Source organism: Polypterus senegalus, chromosome 13 (assembly GCF_016835505.1).
Source record: "Polypterus senegalus isolate Bchr_013 chromosome 13, ASM1683550v1, whole genome shotgun sequence".
NCBI lineage: Eukaryota > Metazoa > Chordata > Cladistia > Polypteriformes > Polypteridae > Polypterus > Polypterus senegalus.
Window position 1 is genome coordinate 140,731,347 of NC_053166.1, and position 21,748 is coordinate 140,753,094.

General features: G+C 38.5%; 1 protein-coding gene across 2 annotated transcripts in view; it reads left to right on the top strand.

The window, feature by feature from the left end:
- The first annotated feature begins 10,731 nt into the window (after nt 1-10,731).
- Nucleotides 10,732-21,748, top strand: part of znf598 (zinc finger protein 598) — a 31,462-nt gene continuing 20,445 nt past the window's right edge. For both annotated transcript variants that reach the window (XM_039774468.1, XM_039774469.1), the window contains exons 1-3: nt 10,732-10,985; nt 19,591-19,703; nt 19,840-19,969. In XM_039774468.1, the coding sequence (XP_039630402.1) occupies nt 10,812-10,985; nt 19,591-19,703; nt 19,840-19,969 (417 nt within the window). In that variant the 5' untranslated portion in view covers nt 10,732-10,811. The remainder of the gene's footprint in view (nt 10,986-19,590; nt 19,704-19,839; nt 19,970-21,748) is intronic.

Here is a 21,748-nt window from a genome sequence, read left to right on the forward strand (position 1 = left end):
TACTGTATATAGTTCGGTTTATTTCTTTATGATCTATTAATTGATCATTTTCCTTGCGCAAGGTAAATGTATTAGCTGGGGCGAGAAAGGGAAGGAGGTGAAGAAATAAAAGTGATGTACGCTCGGTGCACAAGAGAATAGGAAAAGTAAAGGAGAACTCACGGTTTCAATAGCTTCACTCATCTTTTACAAAGAAGGAGAATGGATACCGGAGGTTAAAAGAGCACAGAAAGAAGAGGCTAAATGGTGAGCAGCCCATGTAGTATGCAGAGGAGGCGGGCAGTCTTGGGTATGTTCCAGAATGAAACGAGCAGAGGACTGGCGCTCAAGAAGGGCCGCTGCAATTGAGCACCACGGTAGAGTAGGAGGAGCCATGCGCTATCGAAGGAGTGGTTAAGAGAGACGTGAGTACCGAGTACGGTTCAGCGGGGTGTCCTGCAGAAACTAAGGGTTTGGCGATGGGAACCCGAACCCGGGATTAAAGTTTGACTGCATCTGTCTCCTCTCGCTGGAAGGTCCTGATGGGATACGCTGAGGAGACATTTGGGTCTTAAAAACTGTTTATAAAGGAAGACCTGCCTGAATTTTAACCTCATTTTAGTGGATTTATATATCGATTGTTTAACCTCCACATTTCACATTGTTTTTCTGTATTATATATTTAAGAAGAATTTCGGCACTGCCATTTTGGACAACTTCTTCGTTTGAAATAAAAGTACTATGCACTTGCTTCGCCAACTCTTGGTGACTGTGTGTGTCCTGATTTGCCCAGTTCACCATTGAACGTGTTATCGACAATTCCAGGATCAAACTGACAGGGACTAGTCACTGTTCACTATAAAGGTGCAGCATAAAACTGCTCTAAGACCTCTGAATGACTTCATGATATGTATCCTGCCATTTAGTACGATGAGAAATAGTATCTCAAAATGTTTTCCAAACTAGAATAATGCTCAAAGAGCAAGATTCAAAGTATTCTAAAAAGTGTATTCATTAATAAATACACACAGTGGATGATAAGCAATAGGGGTGAAATATCAAAGTAAACAGACCAAACAAAAAGCCTATCTAAATGGATCTTGAACCACAGGGAACTGTAATAAACTAACAAGTACTGAAGTGGATGATTGCAATTTGATGATCTTCAACTTCAACTGGATAGTTTGCAAATGCTAGATGAGCAGCAATTTATAGGTTACAGGGGAAAGAACCGTCTGCTCTTGTTAAAATTGTTTTTCTTCTTACTAAAACAGTGAGAGCAAACAGAGAAAGAGGACGATATAAAGCTCCCCTAAAATAAAGCCATATGTAGCCTGTTTGTAAAATTTCAAGGCTTTCCAAGGGCACTGTAAAGTGAGTTGCTTCAAATGTTTAGACAAACCCTTTGGATTTTCTAGACACCCCTGGCTCAATGTTATCCTATCTAATGAACTTTGAAACCTAATCCACTACATTGGTTAATGTAAACTTTGGTACTTTGCTGCCATCTACTGATTTATTACAGTGTTATATTCCATTCATCCATTAACAGTATGAACTGCAGAAACGCAGAGGACCAAATCACATAAAACATGAAAACCTGAGGTGAATCACACAAATACACCCTCTTTCACATCAAGCCTGCTAGCTAATCAAACAAATACAGATGTGCTTGAAAGTTTGTGAACCCTTTTTCTATATTTCTCCATAAATATGACATAAAACATCATCAGATTTTCACTCAAGTCCTAAAAGTATAATGACAAACCAGTTAAACAAATTAGGCAAAAATATTACACTTGGTCATTTATTTATTAAAGAAAATGATCGAATATTACATATTTGCAAGTGGCAAAAGTATGTGAACCTTTGCTTTCAGTATCTGGTGTGACCCCCCTTTGCAGCAATAACTGCAACTAAATGTTTCCAGTAACTTTTGATCATTCCTGCACACAGGCAGCTTCAACTCTGAGATGTTGGTGGGTTTCCTCACATTAACTGCTCGCTTCAGGTCCTTCCACAACATTTTGATTGGATTAAAGTCAAGACTTTAACTTGGCCATTCCAAAACATTAACTTTATTCTTCTTTAACCATTCTTTGGTAGAACGACTTGTGTGCTCAGGGGCGTTGTCTTGCTGCATGACCCACCTTCTCTTGAGATTCAGTTCATGGACAGATGTCCTGACATTTTCCTTTAGAATTCTCTGATACAATTCAGAATTCATTGTTCCATCTGGACTCATGAACATCAATGTGAGAGAGGCCTTCATTTGCTTAGAAGTTACCCTGGGGTCCTTTGTGACCTCACCGACTATTACACACCTTGCTCTTGAAGTGATCTTTGTTGGTCGACCACTCCTGGGGAGGGTAACAATGGTCTTGAATTTCCTCCATTTGTACACAATCTGTCTGTGGATTGGTGGAATCCAAACTCTTTAGAGATGGTTTTGTAACCTTTTCCTGCCTGATGAGCATCAACAACTCTTTTTCTGAGGTCCTCAGAAATCTCCTTTTTTGGTACTATGATACACTCCCACAAACGTGTTGTGAAGAGCAGACTTTGATAGATCCCTGTTCTTTAAATAACACTGGGTGCCCACTCACACCTGACTGTCATCCCATTGAGTGAAAACACCTGACTCTGATTTCACCTTCAAACTAACTGCTAATCCTAGAGGTTCACATACTTTGGCCACTCACAAATATATAACATTCGATCATTTTCCTCAATAAATAAATGACCACCGAAGACCACTGAACTCTTTGTCATATTCATGAAACCAGTGAGATCACTTTGTGACATGGTGCATTATCATGCCTGAAGTAGCAAACAGAAGATGGGTAAATTGTGTCAGGATGTCACCTAATTTTTGTAACATCTTTTTCCTGAGCCTGCATCCAGCCCTGTAAGCAGATCTTTCAACTTGCAGGGAGAACTTGGAGTTTGGTGGCAGAATTGCTACTCCAACCACTGTAAGAAACCTCACACTGTTCTATTCCATTCAAACTAGTGTGGTGCTGAGGCATCACCCATAGCTTGGCTGTGCTCATTTACGTCCTAATTTGGAATCCTGAGGTGGTTCATTGTCTGGTGCTGCAGCAACACACTGTATCAGTGCATGCGCCCAACCTTTTCCCTGAGCCAGCTGTAGCATTTTTGATTTCCTAGGCAAAGCTGTAAATGTCACCCTGTAACCCTCTTTGCTTTGTGTGGAATCATCACTGCCAGACCTGTGCATAGAAACCTGGAGAAAGGACCGGGGACAACAAAGTATAAAGGATTTGGGTACAAAATGGTGAATTCAAAATGTGAGAATGTTGAGGTTGTGTTTGGATTCAATACTTATGGAAACGTCTGTTTACAAGAATGTCTCAGAATTCTTGAGGGGTGCCATTTCAGAAAGAAGGTAGGAACCGGATTGTGTTAGCAAGCTTTATTTATGTTGTGCATTAACATTTTCCAAAGGCAAAATATATTATTTCTTCACATAATCATATTAAAATTTAACTAAAATTCTGAGCATTGTAAGTCTTTATTTAAACCTCCTGCCAAACATGTACCTTTTAATGATGGTGACAGCCTAGTTATACTCTTAACCAAGGCAGCCCTGTTTCATGTACCTGTCATTTAAATTAATAAAATAAATTGAAAAACTTAATATTATCACAACATTTTATGAAATTAAAGTACAAGTAACTCAGTTTCACAGTATCGCAAGAGTTATTTGTCCAAAAACAGTGAGGGTGACATACTGGCGTTAAAACTATAAGCAAGATGAAAAGATTCAGAACTGTTCTGTCGTCCATTGTAATGGCCAATATTCAGTTGCTCTCAAATAAGATGGATGAACATTCTGTGCTAATAGTGGGTCATGGAGTATACATGTACCATGGCATTTTGTGTTTTACAGAGACCTGGCTTAAACCTGATATACCTGACACTGTTTTAAAGCTGGACAGATCTACTGTAATCTTATTTGAGCAGACCCGTTGCAGTGTGAAAAAAAGGCAGAAGTAGTACTGGTCATCTATGTGAATAAAAAAATTGTGTTAGAGGGAGCATATTACAGTTAAAATCACAGCTTGTAGTTCAGACTTTGAATTTCTGGCTGTTGGAATTCATCCACATTATTTGCCCAGGGAGATAAGTTACATCATCCTTATTAATGCTTATATTCCCCCGAGAGTAAATGAGGGCTCAGCAACAAAAACGATTAAGTCTGTCAGAAACACTTAAATGATGACTCATTCTGACCCTGCAGTTATAATATGTGGTGACTTCAGACATGTGACTTTGGAAGAAACAATGGCAAAGAAAGCTTGTGGCATACTCCACTTAAGGAAAAAACAAGCTAGACCTTTTCTATTCAAATGTTAAAGATGCCTTTAAGTGTAAACTGGGGTCTTTGAGTAGATCTCACCACATTTTGATTCATCTTATTTCCAGCTACAAGCTTGTTATTAGATGGCAACCTGTTTCTACCAGGACAGTGAGGATGTGGAGCTTGTAGTTTGAAATGGCTCTGAATGATAGCTTCCAAGTGACAGACTGGGAAATGATGATATGCAAGTCACCTGGGGATGACATTGCAGAACTCAGCCTCTACATCACAGACTACATTCACTTCTGTGTCAACACAATGGTACCCTCAAAGATAGTACGCTGCTTTCCAAACAACAAACCCTGGATTACTAAGAAGCTATTCATAATGGGAAAAAGACAGCATTCAAACCTGGTGACAAAGAGGCTCTGAAGGATACATGATGCTGAAGAATAAGCTGAGTAAAGGAAAGGAAGCTTACGAAGCTAAAATAAAAAAGAAACGCATTCATAATAACATGAAAGATGTCTGGAAAGATCTGGACTCAAGCACTATGTAGCAGGTGCTAGAAGGAGATGTGGGTAGAGCTAATGCTCTGAACCTTCTTCCAATGACCAGTCCTCCCACACCATCCCTACTACATCAACAACTCTTACCACTTTAACTGAAATGGCCAGTAACGAGTCCACCTCTGACCATCACTGTCAATAGCTGATGATCAAGTGGGAAGACAACTGAGGAAGTTACACACAGGAAAAGCCACAGGACCAGATGGAGGCAGTCCTTGGGATCTTAAAGCCTGGCTAAACAGCTTTGGGGTGACCTCTGTCACCTGTTTAGTCTGCCCCTAAGGCTCCAGAAAGTGCTACTGCTGTGGAAAACATCCTGCATTGTTCCTGTTCCAAAGAAAGCAGGTGCATCTTCGCCTAATGACTACAGACCAATGACACTTCTCACACCATAAAGACCCACTGCAGATTGCTTATTGGACAAAGATTTGAGTTGAGAATGCAATTATCTATTTGCTCCTAAAGGTTTATTCTCACCTAGACAAAGTTGTTAGCGCTGTGGGGACTATGTTTTTGATTTCTCCAGTGCTTCAAATACCATCCAGCCAACCCTGTTAAAGAGTAAACTAAGAGATATGCAGGTGAATGAGTCTATGGTCTCTTGGATAATGGACTATCAATCCAGCAGACTACAGTTTCTGAGACTCAAAGACTGTGTTTGTGATAAGGATGTGAGCAACACTGTAGTATCACAAGGAACAGTCCTGTCTCCTTATCTCTTTAACCTAAACAATTACCTGCCTATAACTATAACACCATGTCATGTAATTTCCAGAAATTCTCAGATTACACTGCACTTACTGGCTGTATCAATAATGAGCAAGCGACAGAATATAGGAGTCAGGTACAGAACTTTTTTTCAAAGTACAGAAAGAATTGTCTGCTTCTTAACATCAGCAAATCCAAGGAACAAGCTATTGACTTTCAGCACACCAAAGAGCCATTATGTCTGGTTGCTATTCAGGGTGTGGATGTAGAGGTGGTGTACTCCTACAGGCACTTGTGGGTCCACGTCAGTGATAGGTTGGAGTGGTCTTATAACACAGTGAAACTATACAAGAAAGGTCAGAGCAGGCTCTTTCTACGGATACTGAATTCCTTTAATGTGAGTAATGACAATCTGTGCTCTGTGGCCTGCCACCTACCCTGGACGGGAGCCCCACCACCGTGATGATCACGCACTGTTCACAGCAGCTGCATCGCAGGAGGATTGCAGCTGATATTGGATGACTTCCACAACCTCTGCTCAGAAGAAAAGCATTAATGATCATGCTTGATTCATCAAATACTCTGACACTCTGATGATTACACAGTAAAACCCACCCCCTCCCCACCAACCTTGACAATGTCACTCAATTAACCCAGGGGGGCACCACACTCCCCTCAGCCAGACAATCACTTTTGATCTGGAAAAAAGCAAAATATGCTAATGCAAAAATAAACAATACATATTTACTAGATAAATGATAAACATAATTTTTCAATGGAGAAAAAAACATAATCACTGACAAAACATACAAAATAATATTTAAAGAATAAGAAAAAGATCACAGAAAACTAAACTATGAGACTCTAAATAACACATGGCAACACCAACTTTCACAATGTTTTGTTTAATCCATCCATCCATTTTCTAACCCGCTGAATCCGAATACAGGGTCACGGGGGTCTGCTGGAGTCAATCCCAGCCAACACAGGGCACAAGGCAGGAACCAATCCAGGGCAGGGTGCCAACCCACTGCAGGACACACACAGTACACACTAGGGCCAATTTAGAATCACCAATCCACCTAACCTGCATGTCTTTGGATTGTGGGAGGAAACCGGAGTGCCCGGAGGAAACCCATGCAGACACAGGGAGAACATGCAAGCTCCATGCAGGGAGGACCCGGGAAGCGAACCCAGGTCTCCTAACTGCGAGGCAGCAGCGCTACCACTGCGCCACCATACCGCCCAAGGCTAATACTACTAAGAAATAAATATACTATACAGATTAATTCTCTTTAGAAAACTCAGAAAAAAATAAATAAAAATAAAAGAAGCTAAAAAAAAATATTGAAACACTTAGAATCCTACCATTATACTGGTTACTTTTCAGGTGAATAGGAGGAATTGTACCAGAAATGAGCAGTAGGATGCTTTCTTTCCGTCCATGCACAGTACATTTGCTTGGTCAGACTTAGTGATTTGGGGAACCTAAGCCAGTGTTTCTCAACCTTTAAGTATTTGTGATCCGAGTTTTCATAACAGTTTAACGTTTTTTTGAAAGGAGCCCACTAATACCAATTTGTTCTTTTTTAATTAATGATATATCATAGATGCATATTTTATTATACCTACTTAACTTTTATCAACATTTATCTAACTCTTTATTTATTTTTCATATTTTTAATTCTTGTTTTCTTTTTTTCACATCTTCACGCCCCCCTTTTTGTTACTTTGCGCCCCCCTAGGGGGGCCCCCACAGATTGAGAACCACTGCCCTAAGCAAACACAGGTATGGAGCCCAACTCAACATATTCATCTCCATAAAAGCTGGCACGTCAAATCATACGTTCAGACAAAATGTTCAAAACAATACTTATCTTAAACAGGAGAACACCCTAGCAGCAAAACACCAAGTTGTGGTGAAAATATAAAAAGAAAACAAACTGTGGATTAGAAAACTACATTAAAACTATAGATACGTACATGTGTGTGTGAGACAGAAATTCTGACTGTTTGTATTAAGCTTCTCTGAGAGGTTGTGCCAGCTATCCATGTTAGTGATATTTCTGCAGACTTTGCTTAACTGAGTCAATAAATTTCTCCGACACCTGTAGCAATCTTTTCTGAAATGGTTACTTCTCTCATGTCCATAAAAATGGCAACAAAACCTAATCACACCTCTCACCTTCTATAATATCTCTGTTACTGTGGTGTTGCTCAAGTGAGCTTTTCTTTGGTTTCTCCAGTCTTCTCTAAAGTTCAAAAGACATTCATATTAGATTATCCATTGTTTTTAAATGTGTCTTGTTTTACTGAGTGTAGGTGTAAGTGAGCACACTCTTCAATAAACTGGTTCAGTATTTAGCATTGGATTCTGCTTTACACCTGATGCTGCTGTATAGTATGTAGGTGTATACAGTACATGAGTGTGGATGTGGTCACATAAATCAGTGTACCTATCAATAGACTGGATCTTAGTCCAATGCTGCTAGATGAGCTCTGGCTCCCTTCAGCCCTACAGTGTATTAAGTGGGTTAGACGGATAGATGAAATTCACTTCTAATAATTATGTGCATGGACTACTAATTAACTAAAAAAGTAAGCATAATTTTCTGTTTGTTTACCAAATTTAAAAAAGTAGGGTATATTTTATATATTTGTTTATACGTTTCATATAAAATTAATATATTTTGTCTCTTAAATAATTGTGTTGCTCATAGGGTATCTTTTATATAGTATGATGGTTCTTGAATGTATTTTGTACAGGGTATGGCATATACTTATTATACATTTATATAGCTTGTTTTCATCATATTGTTCATATATTCTGGATGATAATGAACAATGACAACGAAAGTGATCATTTTCATTACCTTTTAAAATCAAAACCATCTTAAAAGCTGAGAAATAATTTTGCTTTTTGAGTGACATACTATTGACTGTCCTTGTAGCCATCAGCCAGAGTGAAGCTGGATGTTTGGGGCGGAGGTGTGTTTATAAGGGAGGAGTTTTGTGCTGGGCAAAGTTGAATGCCTGGGGCAGAGCTGAAAATTAACTTTAAAGAAATTCAACACAACTCATTTCAATGTATGAAATAATGTTAATCTTATGTGTATGGAGGATTATTTTGGAAAAAACAAACAAACATACAAAAAATAAATAAATAAAATAATTATGAAATGTAAGTTTGGACTATCCATCCATCCATTTTCTAACCTGCTGAATCCAAATACAGGGTCACGGGGGTCTGCTGGAGCCAATCCCAGCCAACACAGGGCACAAGGCAGGAACCAATCCTGGGCAGGGTGCCAACCCACCGCAGGACACACACAAACACACCAAGCACACACTAGGGCCAATTTAGAATCGCCAATCCACCTAACCTGCATGTCTTTTGGATCGTGGGAGGAAACCGGAGTGCCCGGAGGAAACCCACGCAGACACGGGGAGAACATGCAAACTCGGGTCCCCTAACTGCGAGGCAGCAGCGCTACCACTGCACCACCATGCCGCCTAGTTTGGACTATATGTCACAAAATAATTTTTTTATTGCTTATTTCTTTATGTATTTCTTTATTATTTCTTTACTTATTTATCTTATAGATGACACATACAAAATGAAATAAGCCCTTGAAAAAGCTGAAAGTACAAGGTTCTAGTGAGTACTATTTTCTGTATCAGTGAATCCATGGTAGGGCAAACGTATAAATGTGGCCATTAAGTGCCACATTTACAGCCAACACTTCAGATAAATAAATGGAGAATAAATAAATGGAGAAATAATGAAATGAATACAAAAAAATGATAAAAAGATCAACAATTTCATGGCACATCTAATTATTTATACTCACATTTTATGTTGTTATTTGTTTATCACACTAGCTATGTGGTAAAATTAATTTTAAAATATTTGATATGTGTTATCTCTTTCCTTACATGTACCTTCAGCATTCCTCCTATGCCTTTCTTTAATGTCTTTACATGCCTCAACCTCTCATGCTTGGCACTTCCTCTCTCTATTTTGTGTTCCTGAAAAGTCTGTTTCTCAAACACCACCAATAGTAGATTGCCTCCCATTATCCAGTGTGAAAACATCATTTGTATTCTCATGAATACTTCCCATCTTTGATGCATTCCTCCTTCACCTTTTGTCAGTATCCTCGTTTGTGTCATCCACCCTTGCCGAGTGCTTCCTTTCACAATCGTGTTTTACTGAGTAATCAAAGCCAAATTGACCAATCTGAGTGCTTGGATGGATTGGACACAGAAACAAACACACACAGACAGTAGCATTTTATTATATAGTAGATTTAATAAGTGATTTTATTTATATGTGCATTAATTTATTAAGTTATTCATTTTTTCATAAGAAAACTAAAGATTTACTTATTGAGGTAGAACTGCATAATAAACAAGAACAGTTGTTCCAGATATTTGAAATATTAAAATGTGTGCTTCAATTTAAATGTTTAAAGTCTAACATGTAATAGAAATCTGTCATTTTTTCACCCTCTGTGAGAGATCCATAGAGGACTAGATCCCTAGTAAAGGATCAAAATAAGATATAATATTCACAATCACTGATCTTGACATAGTCTAAAATGACACCCCACTTCCTTATGTCTGAAATATATTTTTATTTGCCTTTTAGAGGGCTAGGACTACCCGTAAAGAATCAGATATTAAAAATATTATATTTGTGATCACAATCTCGAAATAGCATAAAATGACACATAACATGCCCATATTACCGATCTCCATTTTTTCAAAATCTTTTGAAAAGGAGTAATTTTGATCCCTCGTTTCCAATTAGGCACAAAATATTGTCAAAAAAATTGACTTAAAAGGGGTGTTTCGAGTCTAGAGGGCCAAAAAGAGGAAGGGTACCCCAAGAAGTTCAACGTGACATCCAGAGGAGTCGAACAGTATTTATTATGAAAGTCCGATGGGGGTGAAAAAACTATAAAGTTGAAGTGATTTAAATGTCTTCATCTTAAGTAAATCTTATGAAAATAATACAGTATACGCAAGGAAAGCGCCAATTGTGGGAGTCTTACAGCAGGTGGCACTGTGAATCACGCGTGACTGGAAACTGCTACCTCAGGAGCCAAGATTGCCATGAACGGAGACATATACTCGTTAGCTGCCGACGCACTGACGTCAGGGCTATCGTTCGTCGGCGGTTTTGCCGTGTGGTCGCCTTGAAAGTGTACAACTTGAATCGGGCAGCGATGGCATCTAAATTAGGCAAGGAAAGTGAACGAAGCTGTGTACTGTGCTGCCAGGAAATCGACATCTACGCCCTGGGAAAATGCGACCATCCGGTGTGCTTTCGCTGCTCTACCAAGATGAGAGTTTTGTGCGAACAGAAGTACTGCGCTGTTTGTCGGGAGGAACTGGACAAGGTACACGATGGCGCGATGGCCCAGTACTCGGCTACGGGGTAGTTTTTGTAGGCCGCTGACAACGACCTGAAGCGAAAACACGCAGATGAAGCATAGAACCGGCGTGCTAGTTTCAGGCTGTTAACTTCATTGAGAAGCGTTAATCAGACTGGCGGTGAAGTCCATAAAGGTTAGGTAGCTTTTTGCTTGTTAGAACCACATGCCTTCTAGCCGGCATACTGTTTTAGATGTTACGTATGTACTTGTAAGTTTCGTTTGGTTACGTAAGTTGTGCCTTGTCACACCCCTGCTATCAGGTTTGCTAGATTCCAGTCCTCTGACTGTCTCGGTGACAGCGCCTTTTATGTTCTAAGTATGTTTTAACCTGTCATTGTTGGCTGAAAGTGTCACCTAAACCGTGAACAGGGCCATTGGGTAATACATTAAAAGAAACAAGTATTGGGTACTACGTAAATGTTGTACTTTGTAAAGGAAACAGTGGTACAGTAGGCATTTTTTATTGCATGCGGCCTTTATTCTAGATTCAGTTTCCTATAGGCTTACATTACGTTAATGTGCTTAATTGATTCCCATATTGTGTGAGCGGCAAATGACATTCTGACAAAGGCCTCATTAAAAAAGTTAAGTGATGCTCCCTGGGACTTTTGTTTGTACTTCTGTGTAATGTAGGCTATAAAAAGCAAGATAAATAAATAAAGGGATATTAAAATAGTGGTATAATGCCCATTCAACATCACATGCCTTTCTATTTATTTTGTTATTTACAGTTCTGCTCAACTCTCAGTCAAATACATACCAGTCAGTCCACTCTATAATTATTCGCATCCCTGGCAAACATGAATGCAAATATGGCTATAAATAAAAAATATAAAAAAATCACCTTTGGTGAATTATCTTAATCTCATAGTGTAAAAATGACAGAATCCATTTCACTGAAGTAAATGTATTCTGAGTGCAAAATAATTCCTCCTTAATAAAAAATTTTGTAAAACCACACATGCCATGATTATTGTATTGACACCCCTACATGTAATACTTTATACAGCTTCCCTTTGCCAATAAAACAGCACAGAGTTTTTTCTGATAAGGTTGGCAAATGTGAGCAGGAAATCTGAGACCATTCCTCTTTACAGAGTCTCTCCGGCTCATCCAGGGTCCTAGGTCCTCTCCTCTGTCTCATCCCACAGATTTAAATGGGGTTTAGGTCTGGGAGCTGAGACTACCATGGCAGAAGCTTGATTTTGTGTTCCTTTAACCATTTTTGTGTTGATATGGACACATGTTTTGCATCATTGTCCTGCTGGTAGATCCAACAATGACCCAGTTTTAGTTTTTTGGCAGAGACAGCTAGATCTAAATGTACAGACTTATGGTATATCGTGGAGTTCATAATGCCATGTGCCCAAACCAGGGTCACAGGGCCTTTGGAGGGAAAAATGGCCCCACAACATCACAGGTCGTAAGCCCTCAGCCAACCAGAGGGATTTCAAGCCCAATACTAACCATCAGGTAGATCAGTTTTTGTGCCCCCTGCCTTGTGATATCATCATCATGCTCTCTCACGTATTCTTGTAATCAGGCTTTTTTCATTCTTCTTTATATGCCAAACCCATTTTGAGTGTCTGTTGCCAAAAAAGCTAAATTTTTGTTTTGCCTGTTGAAAGAACAAGGTTTCAGTCAAAGTTCCAGTAACGCTGAGCAAAATTCAGACACTTACGTTTGTAGTTAAATGACAGGAAAGCTGATTTTATTGAGATATTATTGCATGCCTCCCAAATAATCTGTTAATATGGAGGTGGCACCTGATGGTAGATTGGAGACTTCATGATAAAAAGATTCCTTTTTTTTCCTGTATTTCTCCTACAGTGATCCTTGGGGACTTAATTTACTTTTCTTATTGTCCTGATCACTGCATGAGGGCAAAGTAAACTTTGGTCTGCTTTCAGGCAAGGTGGCAGCAGTTGCAGTTGATTTGAACTTTTTATTTATTTCAATAACTGTAGATATGGGCATTTTTCAGGCAAGTAGCAATTTTTTATAGCCATTCCGTGACGTATGGAGGTCAAAATACTTTTTTTCCACATTTGAATTGTGTGTTCTCTTATCTTTCCCATGTTGATAAATTAATAAGGGGATTCGCCCTCTGTGCCACTTCGTATTTATACCACAGTGAAAGAGAAAGTCATGGATTACTGCTTCAAAGTTTTTACATACTCTGGTCAATTTAAAAGTTCAAAGTGCTTCAGTTATACTTTGCTCTTAGGAATTTGCATTGGTGCCAATAATCTTGGCACATGTAGTTTTGTTAAAAATAATTATTTCTTGATGAGGGATTATTTTTTCTCAAAGTAAATTTACTTAAAGTGAGAAAAGGCTGGCTTTCTCATTTTTTTCAGTGTGAGATTAAGGTAATTCACCAAAAGCTGATTTCTTTTATTTAAATAGCCTTTTTACTCATCTTTACCTGTGGAGAGGACTGTATGCGCCAATGTTTTTACTCTGAAAACTGCACTTCAAACAGGTCTTTTGCTCTTTTCTCTCTATTTAGTATTGGTATTTTGAGTAATGCACATTTTAGTTTTGGCACGTTTTTAATAATGCCTCCCACCTTCATTTTTCAAAATTAAACTGTTTTAAAAGCATTAATACGTTAACACACAGGCAGGGATAGGCTCAGAGCGTCTTTTTATAACGTTGCTGAAAGATAGTGATGTACATTAGGTACTTGCAATAATGTACATCTAAAGAGTATCATAATGAATTTTCATGTATTTTTGTATAACAAGTGATAAAGGTTTCCCATTGGTTCAGAGTACGGTTGTCACAATATTTTAAACTTCAATACAATAATAAGAAAAGTATTGAAATTTGATACTATTTCATATTCCCAATACAGTAAATACTCTAATGTAACTGAACAACATTTATTTAAATTGTAATTCTGTATGCTTTAAAATATTTGCAATGATGAAAACAAATAACAGTAATTTTGGTCATTAAATTTAAATACTTAAAGTAGTGCAACCTTTTGTTAAAGGTAAGGGTAAAATTCTGTAGACATCTTTGTGAAGTGGTCATCACAGCCAGATTCATTCAACATTCAATTTAGTCATCGTCCCATAATTCAGTTTCCACTGGAATACACATAGAATGTGAGCAAACAAAGAAATAGTTGAGCACTGACAAGTTGCAGCACACTAATTTATGTAGTAAATTTGGTGAAATATAAATTTTAAATTGCAAGTAGTAAAATAAAAAAAGTGTCAAACTATGGTAGCACAAATTGTAGTGAGAGTTTAAAAATCAAGGGACTGATGGAACCCTTGTGGTCTTTTCTGCAGCTGTTTATTTTAATTGAAATTGACCTTGGGTCTATTGTCAAATGACCTGGACTCTGAGTGGACTAAAGATAAATGTGGGACTTCATAAAGCATAAAATTGTAACCTATTCAAGGAATACTCCACTCAAAAATTGTATTTTACTTGTTACTTTACTCATGTGCTTTAATATTCCATTTATTCATAGGAAGCCAGTGTACAGTATACCCTTATTCTGGTTAGAGAAACAAAGATCTATTATTTATCTACAAGTAACCCGTTTATGTGGCCATATAAACCCTTAACAAGGTTACAGTTAAGGATTTCATAGTCTGCGCATGTCTTTGCTTCATACACACGTCTAGCAACCAACCACAGGTGGTAGAGGCTGTGGAATTGTCCACAGTGATAAATTCCTGAGGTAAGTTCTCTGTCATCACATTATTCATTCTCCTGGTCGAAATAATCCATCTCAGTATTTCAGACATCTCTAAATTTCCATTGATGAGACGTATGTACACTAGTGAGCTCAGCAGCACAATCTTGCTTGACTTAGGCTTAATGCTTGTTTTCGGATTCATGGTGGCCATTGATGGTGTTTACCGTAACAATTTGCAAAATGAAAACTCAAATACTTTTTTTTCTCATCATAAAAGAAGAATGGTTTCTGTCTTAACAGGTTACTCACCTTATCCAGGATTTATGTGTGCATGTAAACACACTCATTCATGCAGAATGGAGACAAAGAGATTTATAATATAACTGAAGTCAACAGTGATCACTGCTGCACAGCAACAAACAATGTAAAAACATCAATGGGTTCTGTTATGTAGTGTCTTATCATTCACATGTCTGTTATCCTGTCTCTTGCTCAAAACAAAATAAAATTGTTAAAATATTGTTAAATACCATATATATTCTTCTTCTTTCGGCTGCTCCCGTTAGGGGTTGCCACAGCGGATAATCTTCTTCCATATCTTTCTGTCCTGTGCATCTTGCTCTGTTACACCCATCACCTGCATGTCCTCCCTCACCACATCCATAAACCTTCTCTTAGGCCTTCCTCTTTTTCTCTTGCCTGGCAACTCTATCCTTAGCATCCTTCTCTCAATATACTCAGCATCTCTTCTCTGCACATGTCCAAACCAACGCAATCTCGTCTCGATTTTGTCTCCCAACCGTCCAACTTGAGCTGACCCTCTAATGTACTAATTTCTAATCCTGTCCGTCGTCGTCACACCCAATGCATATCTTAGCATCTTTAACCCTGCCACTTCCAACTCTGTCTCCTGCTTTCTGATCAGTGCCACCATCTCCAACCTAATATATATATACACATACATACATACATACATACAGTGGTGTGAAAAACTATTTGCCCCCTTCCTGATTTCTTATTCTTTTGCATGTTTGTCACACAAAATGTTTCTGATCATCAAACACATTTAACCATTAGTCAAATATAACACAAGTAAACACAAAATGCAGTTTTTAAATGATGGTTTTATTATTTAGGAGAAAAAATCCAAACCTACATGGCCCTGTGTGAAAAAGTAATTGCCCCCTTGTTAAAAATAACCTAACTGTGGTGTATCACACCTGAGTTCAATTTCCGTAGCCACCCCCAGGCCTGATTACTGCCACACCTGTTTCAATCAAGAAATCACTTAAACAGGAGCTGCCTGACACAGAGAAGTAGACCAAAAGCACCTCAAAAGCTAGACATCATGCCAAGATCCAAAGAAATTCAGGAACAAATGAGAACAGAAGTAATTGAGATCTATCAGTCTGGTAAAGGTTATAAAGCCATTTCTAAAGCTTTGGGACTCCAGCGAACCACAGTGAGAGCCATTATCCACAAATGGCAAAAACATGGAACAGTGGTGAACCTTCCCAGGAGTGGCCAGCCAACCAAAATTACCCCAAGAGCGCAGAGACGACTCATCCGAGAGGTCACAAAAGACCCCAGGACAACGTCTAAAGAACTGCAGGCCTCACTTGCCTCAGTTAAGGTCAGTGTTCACGACTCCACCATAAGAAAGAGACTGGGCAAAAACGGCCTGCATGGCAGATTTCCAAGACGCAAACCACTGTTAAGCAAAAAGAACATTAGGGCTCGTCTCAATTTTGCTAAGAAACATCTCAATGATTGCCAAGACTTTTGGGAAAATACCTTGTGGACTGATGAGACAAAAGTTGAACTTTTTTGGAAGGCAAATGTCCCGTTACATCTGGCGTAAAAGGAACACAGCATTTCAGAAAAAGAACATCATACCAACAGTAAAATATGGTGGTGGTAGTGTGATGGTCTGGGGTTGCTTTGCTGCTTCAGGACCTGGAAGGCTTGCTGTGATAGATGGAACCATGAATTCTACTGTCTACCAAGAAATCCTGAAGGAGTATGTCCGCCATCTGTTCGTCAACTCAAGCTGAAGCGATCTTGGGTGCTGCAACAGAACAATGACCCAAAACACACCAGCAAATCCACCTCTGAATGGCTGAAAAAAACCAAAATGAAGACTTTGGAGTGGCCTAGTCAAAGTCCTGACCTGAATCCAATTGAGATGCTATGGCATGACCTTAAAAAGGCGGTTCATGCTAGAAAACCCTCAAATAAAGCTGAATTAGAACAATTCTGCAAAGATGAGTGGGACAAAATTCCTCCAGAGCGCTGTAAAAGACTCATTGCAAGTTATCGCAAACGCTTGATTGCAATTATTGTTGCTAAGGGTGGCCCAACCAGTTATTAGGTTCGGGGGCAATTACTTTTTCACACAGGGCCATGTAGGTTTGGATTTTTTTTTTCCTCCCTAAATAATAAAAACCATCATTTTAAAAACTGCATTTTGTGTTTACTTGTGTTATATTTGACTAATGGTTAAATGTGTTTGATGATCAGAAACATTTTGTGTGACAAACATGCAAAAGAATAAGAAATCAGGAAGGGGACAAATAGTTTTTCACACCACTTGTAACTACCGTCCTGTAGACCTTCCCGTTCACTCTTGCTGATATCTGTCTGTCACAAATCACTCCTGACACTCTTCTCCACCCATTCCACCCTGCCTGTACTCTTTATCCCCTCTCTTCCACAATCCCCATTACTCTGTACTGTTGATCCCAAGTATTTAAACTCATCCACCTTCTCCAACTCTACTCCTTTCATCCTCCCCATTCCACTGACCTCCCTCTCATTTACACACATGTATTCTGTCTTGTTTCTACTGACCTTCATTCCTCTTCTCTCTACAGCATATCTCCACCTCTCCAGGGTCTCCTGAACCTGCTTCCTACTATCGCTACAGATCACAATGTCATCAGAAAACATCATAGTCTCTCTATCTATATCTATATCTATATCTATATCTATATCTATATCTATATATATATATATATATATCTCTGATTGTATTGGTGGTTACCTACCAGATAACATGTGGTTGGTCTGCCAGGTAAACATCCGCCACGACCTCTCAGTTGCGAGAAGCAGATCATAGAATGTTACATAGCTACTGTCAAATAATGCAAAGAGTATGCAACATTTGTTTCGCCCTTATTTGGGCTCATCAGGCATACACACTCCACTGCACTCCTTGTGGGGATCGAACCTCTGATGTCAGCATCAGAGATGAAGACCCTTTACCAGATAACGCATGTGGTTGGTCTGCCAGTTGGCAAACATCCGCCACGCCCTCTCAGTTGTAAGAAGCAGATTTATATATATATATATATATATATATATATATATATATATATATATATATATAGTCACGTATAAGTCGGGACTTGATTTTACACTACAATGTCTGGTATTTTATGTCGGTCGAATACGGGAAAACTCACACTGTTGGTACAAGGGATTATGATATGCTGACGCCCACCTGAGAGAGTAACCGTGGAACACACTGCCTTTTTTTTTCTACGTGGGTACAGCAATGCTCTGTGTCAGCACATGCTCCTAACCTCTCTCTCGTCCCTAAGTGCATCCTTAATCTATAATGGAGCATTCAATCAGAAGAAAATTGAAGCTGATTTTAAATTAAATGTTGTTGAAGTAACGAACAAAGTTAGTAACTGCGCTGCTGCAACAAAATTCAATGCAACTGATAAAGTGATGCAAGATTAGAGGAGGCAAGAAGATGTAGGAAAAAAAAATCGAGTGTCGTACTTTTGAATGGGCGTATAAGTCAGGGTCTGATTTTATGATCGACTTTTCGGGGTTTCAAGACCCGACTTATACATGAGTATATATGGTAGTTACTTCCAGAATTATCAGTCAGTCATTTGATAATCCATTTTCTCCTGAAAGCAGTTTCACAAAGTGACTGACTCCTGAATTATCAGTGCACGCATGAGCACAAAACTTAGACTTGTGGGACGAACTTTTTGAATTGAACATTTTGAACTGAATTGACCAATGATGGTTAGAAGGAGGTCTTCAAGTCAAGAAAGTCACCCTGTGAGTCTTGGGGTTTCCTTTTTATATGCTCAATGATAATTCTGGAAGTAATAATTTAATAGTATTTTAGCAAGAAAGCTTATGTTTTGAGCAAGAGACTGGATAACAGACATGTGGTTTATGGAATGCAAATAAGTCATTTTTTCCCATAGATGTTTTTCACATTATTTGCCATTGTACAATATTGATAATCGCTATGAACTTGTATTATCTCATAAGTTTCTTTCTCTCCATTCCACATGAAAATGAGATAAAAATGTTTTATTGACCCCCACACAAAAGAACATAGGGTAAATAACATAAAAAATATATATTTTTTGTGTGGAGTATTCCTTTTATGCTTTTTGTTACAGTAGTTTTGAAGTAAAACACTGTAGAATTTTCCACAGTAATAGGCCTTTATGCTACAACATGATTCTTCAAACAAAAACTCTTCAATTGCATACACAGTCTCATGCCTGTTTGAAAGACTGTAAAATGTGTTGGAAAACTGATGCCTATTTGCTTTGAAAATATTGACCATAAGTGCACAAAATTAAAGCAAGTCGCACATTTTAATTTATGCTGTTATTAAAAATGAAATACCTTGCTCCCACAAATATGTTTACCATGATCTTCCAAACATAGCTTCCAACAATGTAAAGTTTTCATTTTCATCTCACAACAGCACTTGTCTTCCAACATACCTAATTGCTTAATATTGATGGTAACTGCTAAGCTGGTTTAAGAATTATGTCATTGTAGATAAGACAAAAAATAAGTATAGAAGCATTTTTATTAACTGGTGTCATTGTATTGAAAACTAAGACTTTTTATTTGCTTTCACAGGTTATTTTTGTAAAGAAACCCGACCAGTTTTCTACCATTACTACCCAGAACTTTCAGTGTGAGAAGAAGTATGACATATATTTCAGTGATCTACAATTTTGTGCACAGTTCAGGTATATTCTACTCTTAATGCCACTTACCTACCCTTTATCTTATTGCATTTATTATTAAATATATGCCAGTTCCCAGTATTACAAACCAAATACTGTTATGGTGATTGACACAGCCTATGTTTCTCCCTCTAAACAGACGCATACTACAGCATGAATGCCCACAATGCAAAGAGCTGAAAATTTTTAACAAATTTGAAGACCTGGAACAGCACATGAGAAAACAACATGAGTTATTTTGCTGTAAACTGTGTGCAAAGCATCTCAAGGTAAAAGCTGTTAGCATGTTTTCTTCATTTGTTTTATTCGGAATGTAGTCCTTTAACGAAGGCTGTGTGCACAGTGTTTAACCATTTTAGATAGATAGATAGATATTTTATTTTGGATCAGCTCAATAAAGATGAGACTGAAAGTATTTCTATTAAAGTCAGTACGTTGTCTGGTTTTTGACAATTAAATTGTTTTTGCAGTTCTCTGTCTAAATCTTTTTAGTGCTGTAAGGTATAAAGTCTGTAGTAATCTTATTTGCAGTTAAAATTGTGAACTTATAAAGTGCTGTTAGAGTAGTAGTGCTAATATATGGTGAAAGAACAAATTGAGAATGATAAAGATATTATTTTCTGCTTTCAGAGAATCTTATATGTTGCAATCAGATCACAGCAACAGCAGAATACTTGGGGTGTCCGTGATGCTTGCAGTCATGAGCTACGTTTAAGTGTTGAATTGTCTTGTTGCTTGAGAATTGTTTTCTGTGCTTGAAAAGCTTCAAGCACTGGTTGTCTTAGAGATGAAGTGAAAAGCTTAAGCACTATTTTTATGTCTGTGACAAAAAGTTGGAATAAAAAAATGAAAGGTTCTGTTTCAACATTTTAAACGTCACATGAAAAGTACTCGACAAAGACATTTTGGATTTTGTTGGTAAGCATATCCAAAGTAGCCCAGTGGGAATGCTAGTTCTCTGATGCCCCGCTGCCACTTTGATGTTTTAACTACTCAGCCAACCAAAGGGATTTCAAGCCCAGTGCTAACCATCAGGTAGATCAGTTTTTGTGCCTGCTGCCTTGTGACATCATCATCAACATCATGCTCCACACACAACAACATTGTCTCCACACACTGAGGAGAGGCAAGACACATGACAGGACCTGAAGGACTCTGAGATGGTGAGAAATAAGATTCTCTGGTCTGATGAGACCAAGATAGAACTTTTTAGCCTTAATTCTAAGCGGTATGTGTGGAGACAACCAGGCACTGCTCATCACTTGTCCAATACAGTCCCCACAGTGAAGCATGGTGGTGGCAGCGTCATGCTGTTGGGGGGTGTTTTTCAGCTGCAGGGACAGGACGACTGGTTGCAATCGAGGGAAAGATGAATACGGCCAAGTACAGGGATATCCTGAACAAAAACCTTCTCCAGAGTGCTATGGACCTCAGACTGGGCCGAAGGTTTACCTTCCAACAAGACATTGACCCTAAGCACACAGCTAAAATAACGAAGGAGTGGCTTCACAATAACTCTGTGACTGTTCTTGAATGGCCCAGCCAGAGCCCTGACTTAAACCCAATTGAGCATCTCTGGAGAGACCTAAAATGGCTGTCCACCAACTTTTACCATCCAACCTGACAGAACTGGAGAGGATCTGCAAGGAGGAATGGCAGAGGATCCCCAAATCTAGGTGTAAAAAACTTGTTGCATCTTTACCAAGAAGACTCATGGCTGTATTAGCTCAAAAGGGTGCTTTTACTAAATACTGAGCAAAGGGTCTAGATACTTAGGACCATGTGATATTTCAGTTTTTCTTTTTTAATAAATCTGCAACAATTTCAAAATTTATTTTTTTTGTCTGTCAATATGGGGTGCTGTGTGTACATTAATGAGGAAAAAAATTAATTTAAATGATTTTAGCAAATGGCTGCAATATAACAAAGAGTGAAAAATTGAAGGGTGTCTGAATACTTTCCGTATCCACTGTATGTACCTTGTCAGGATGCCTGTGTTGATCAAACACAGGAAGCTTTACAGTCTACTTGTAACTTAACGCTGTAGG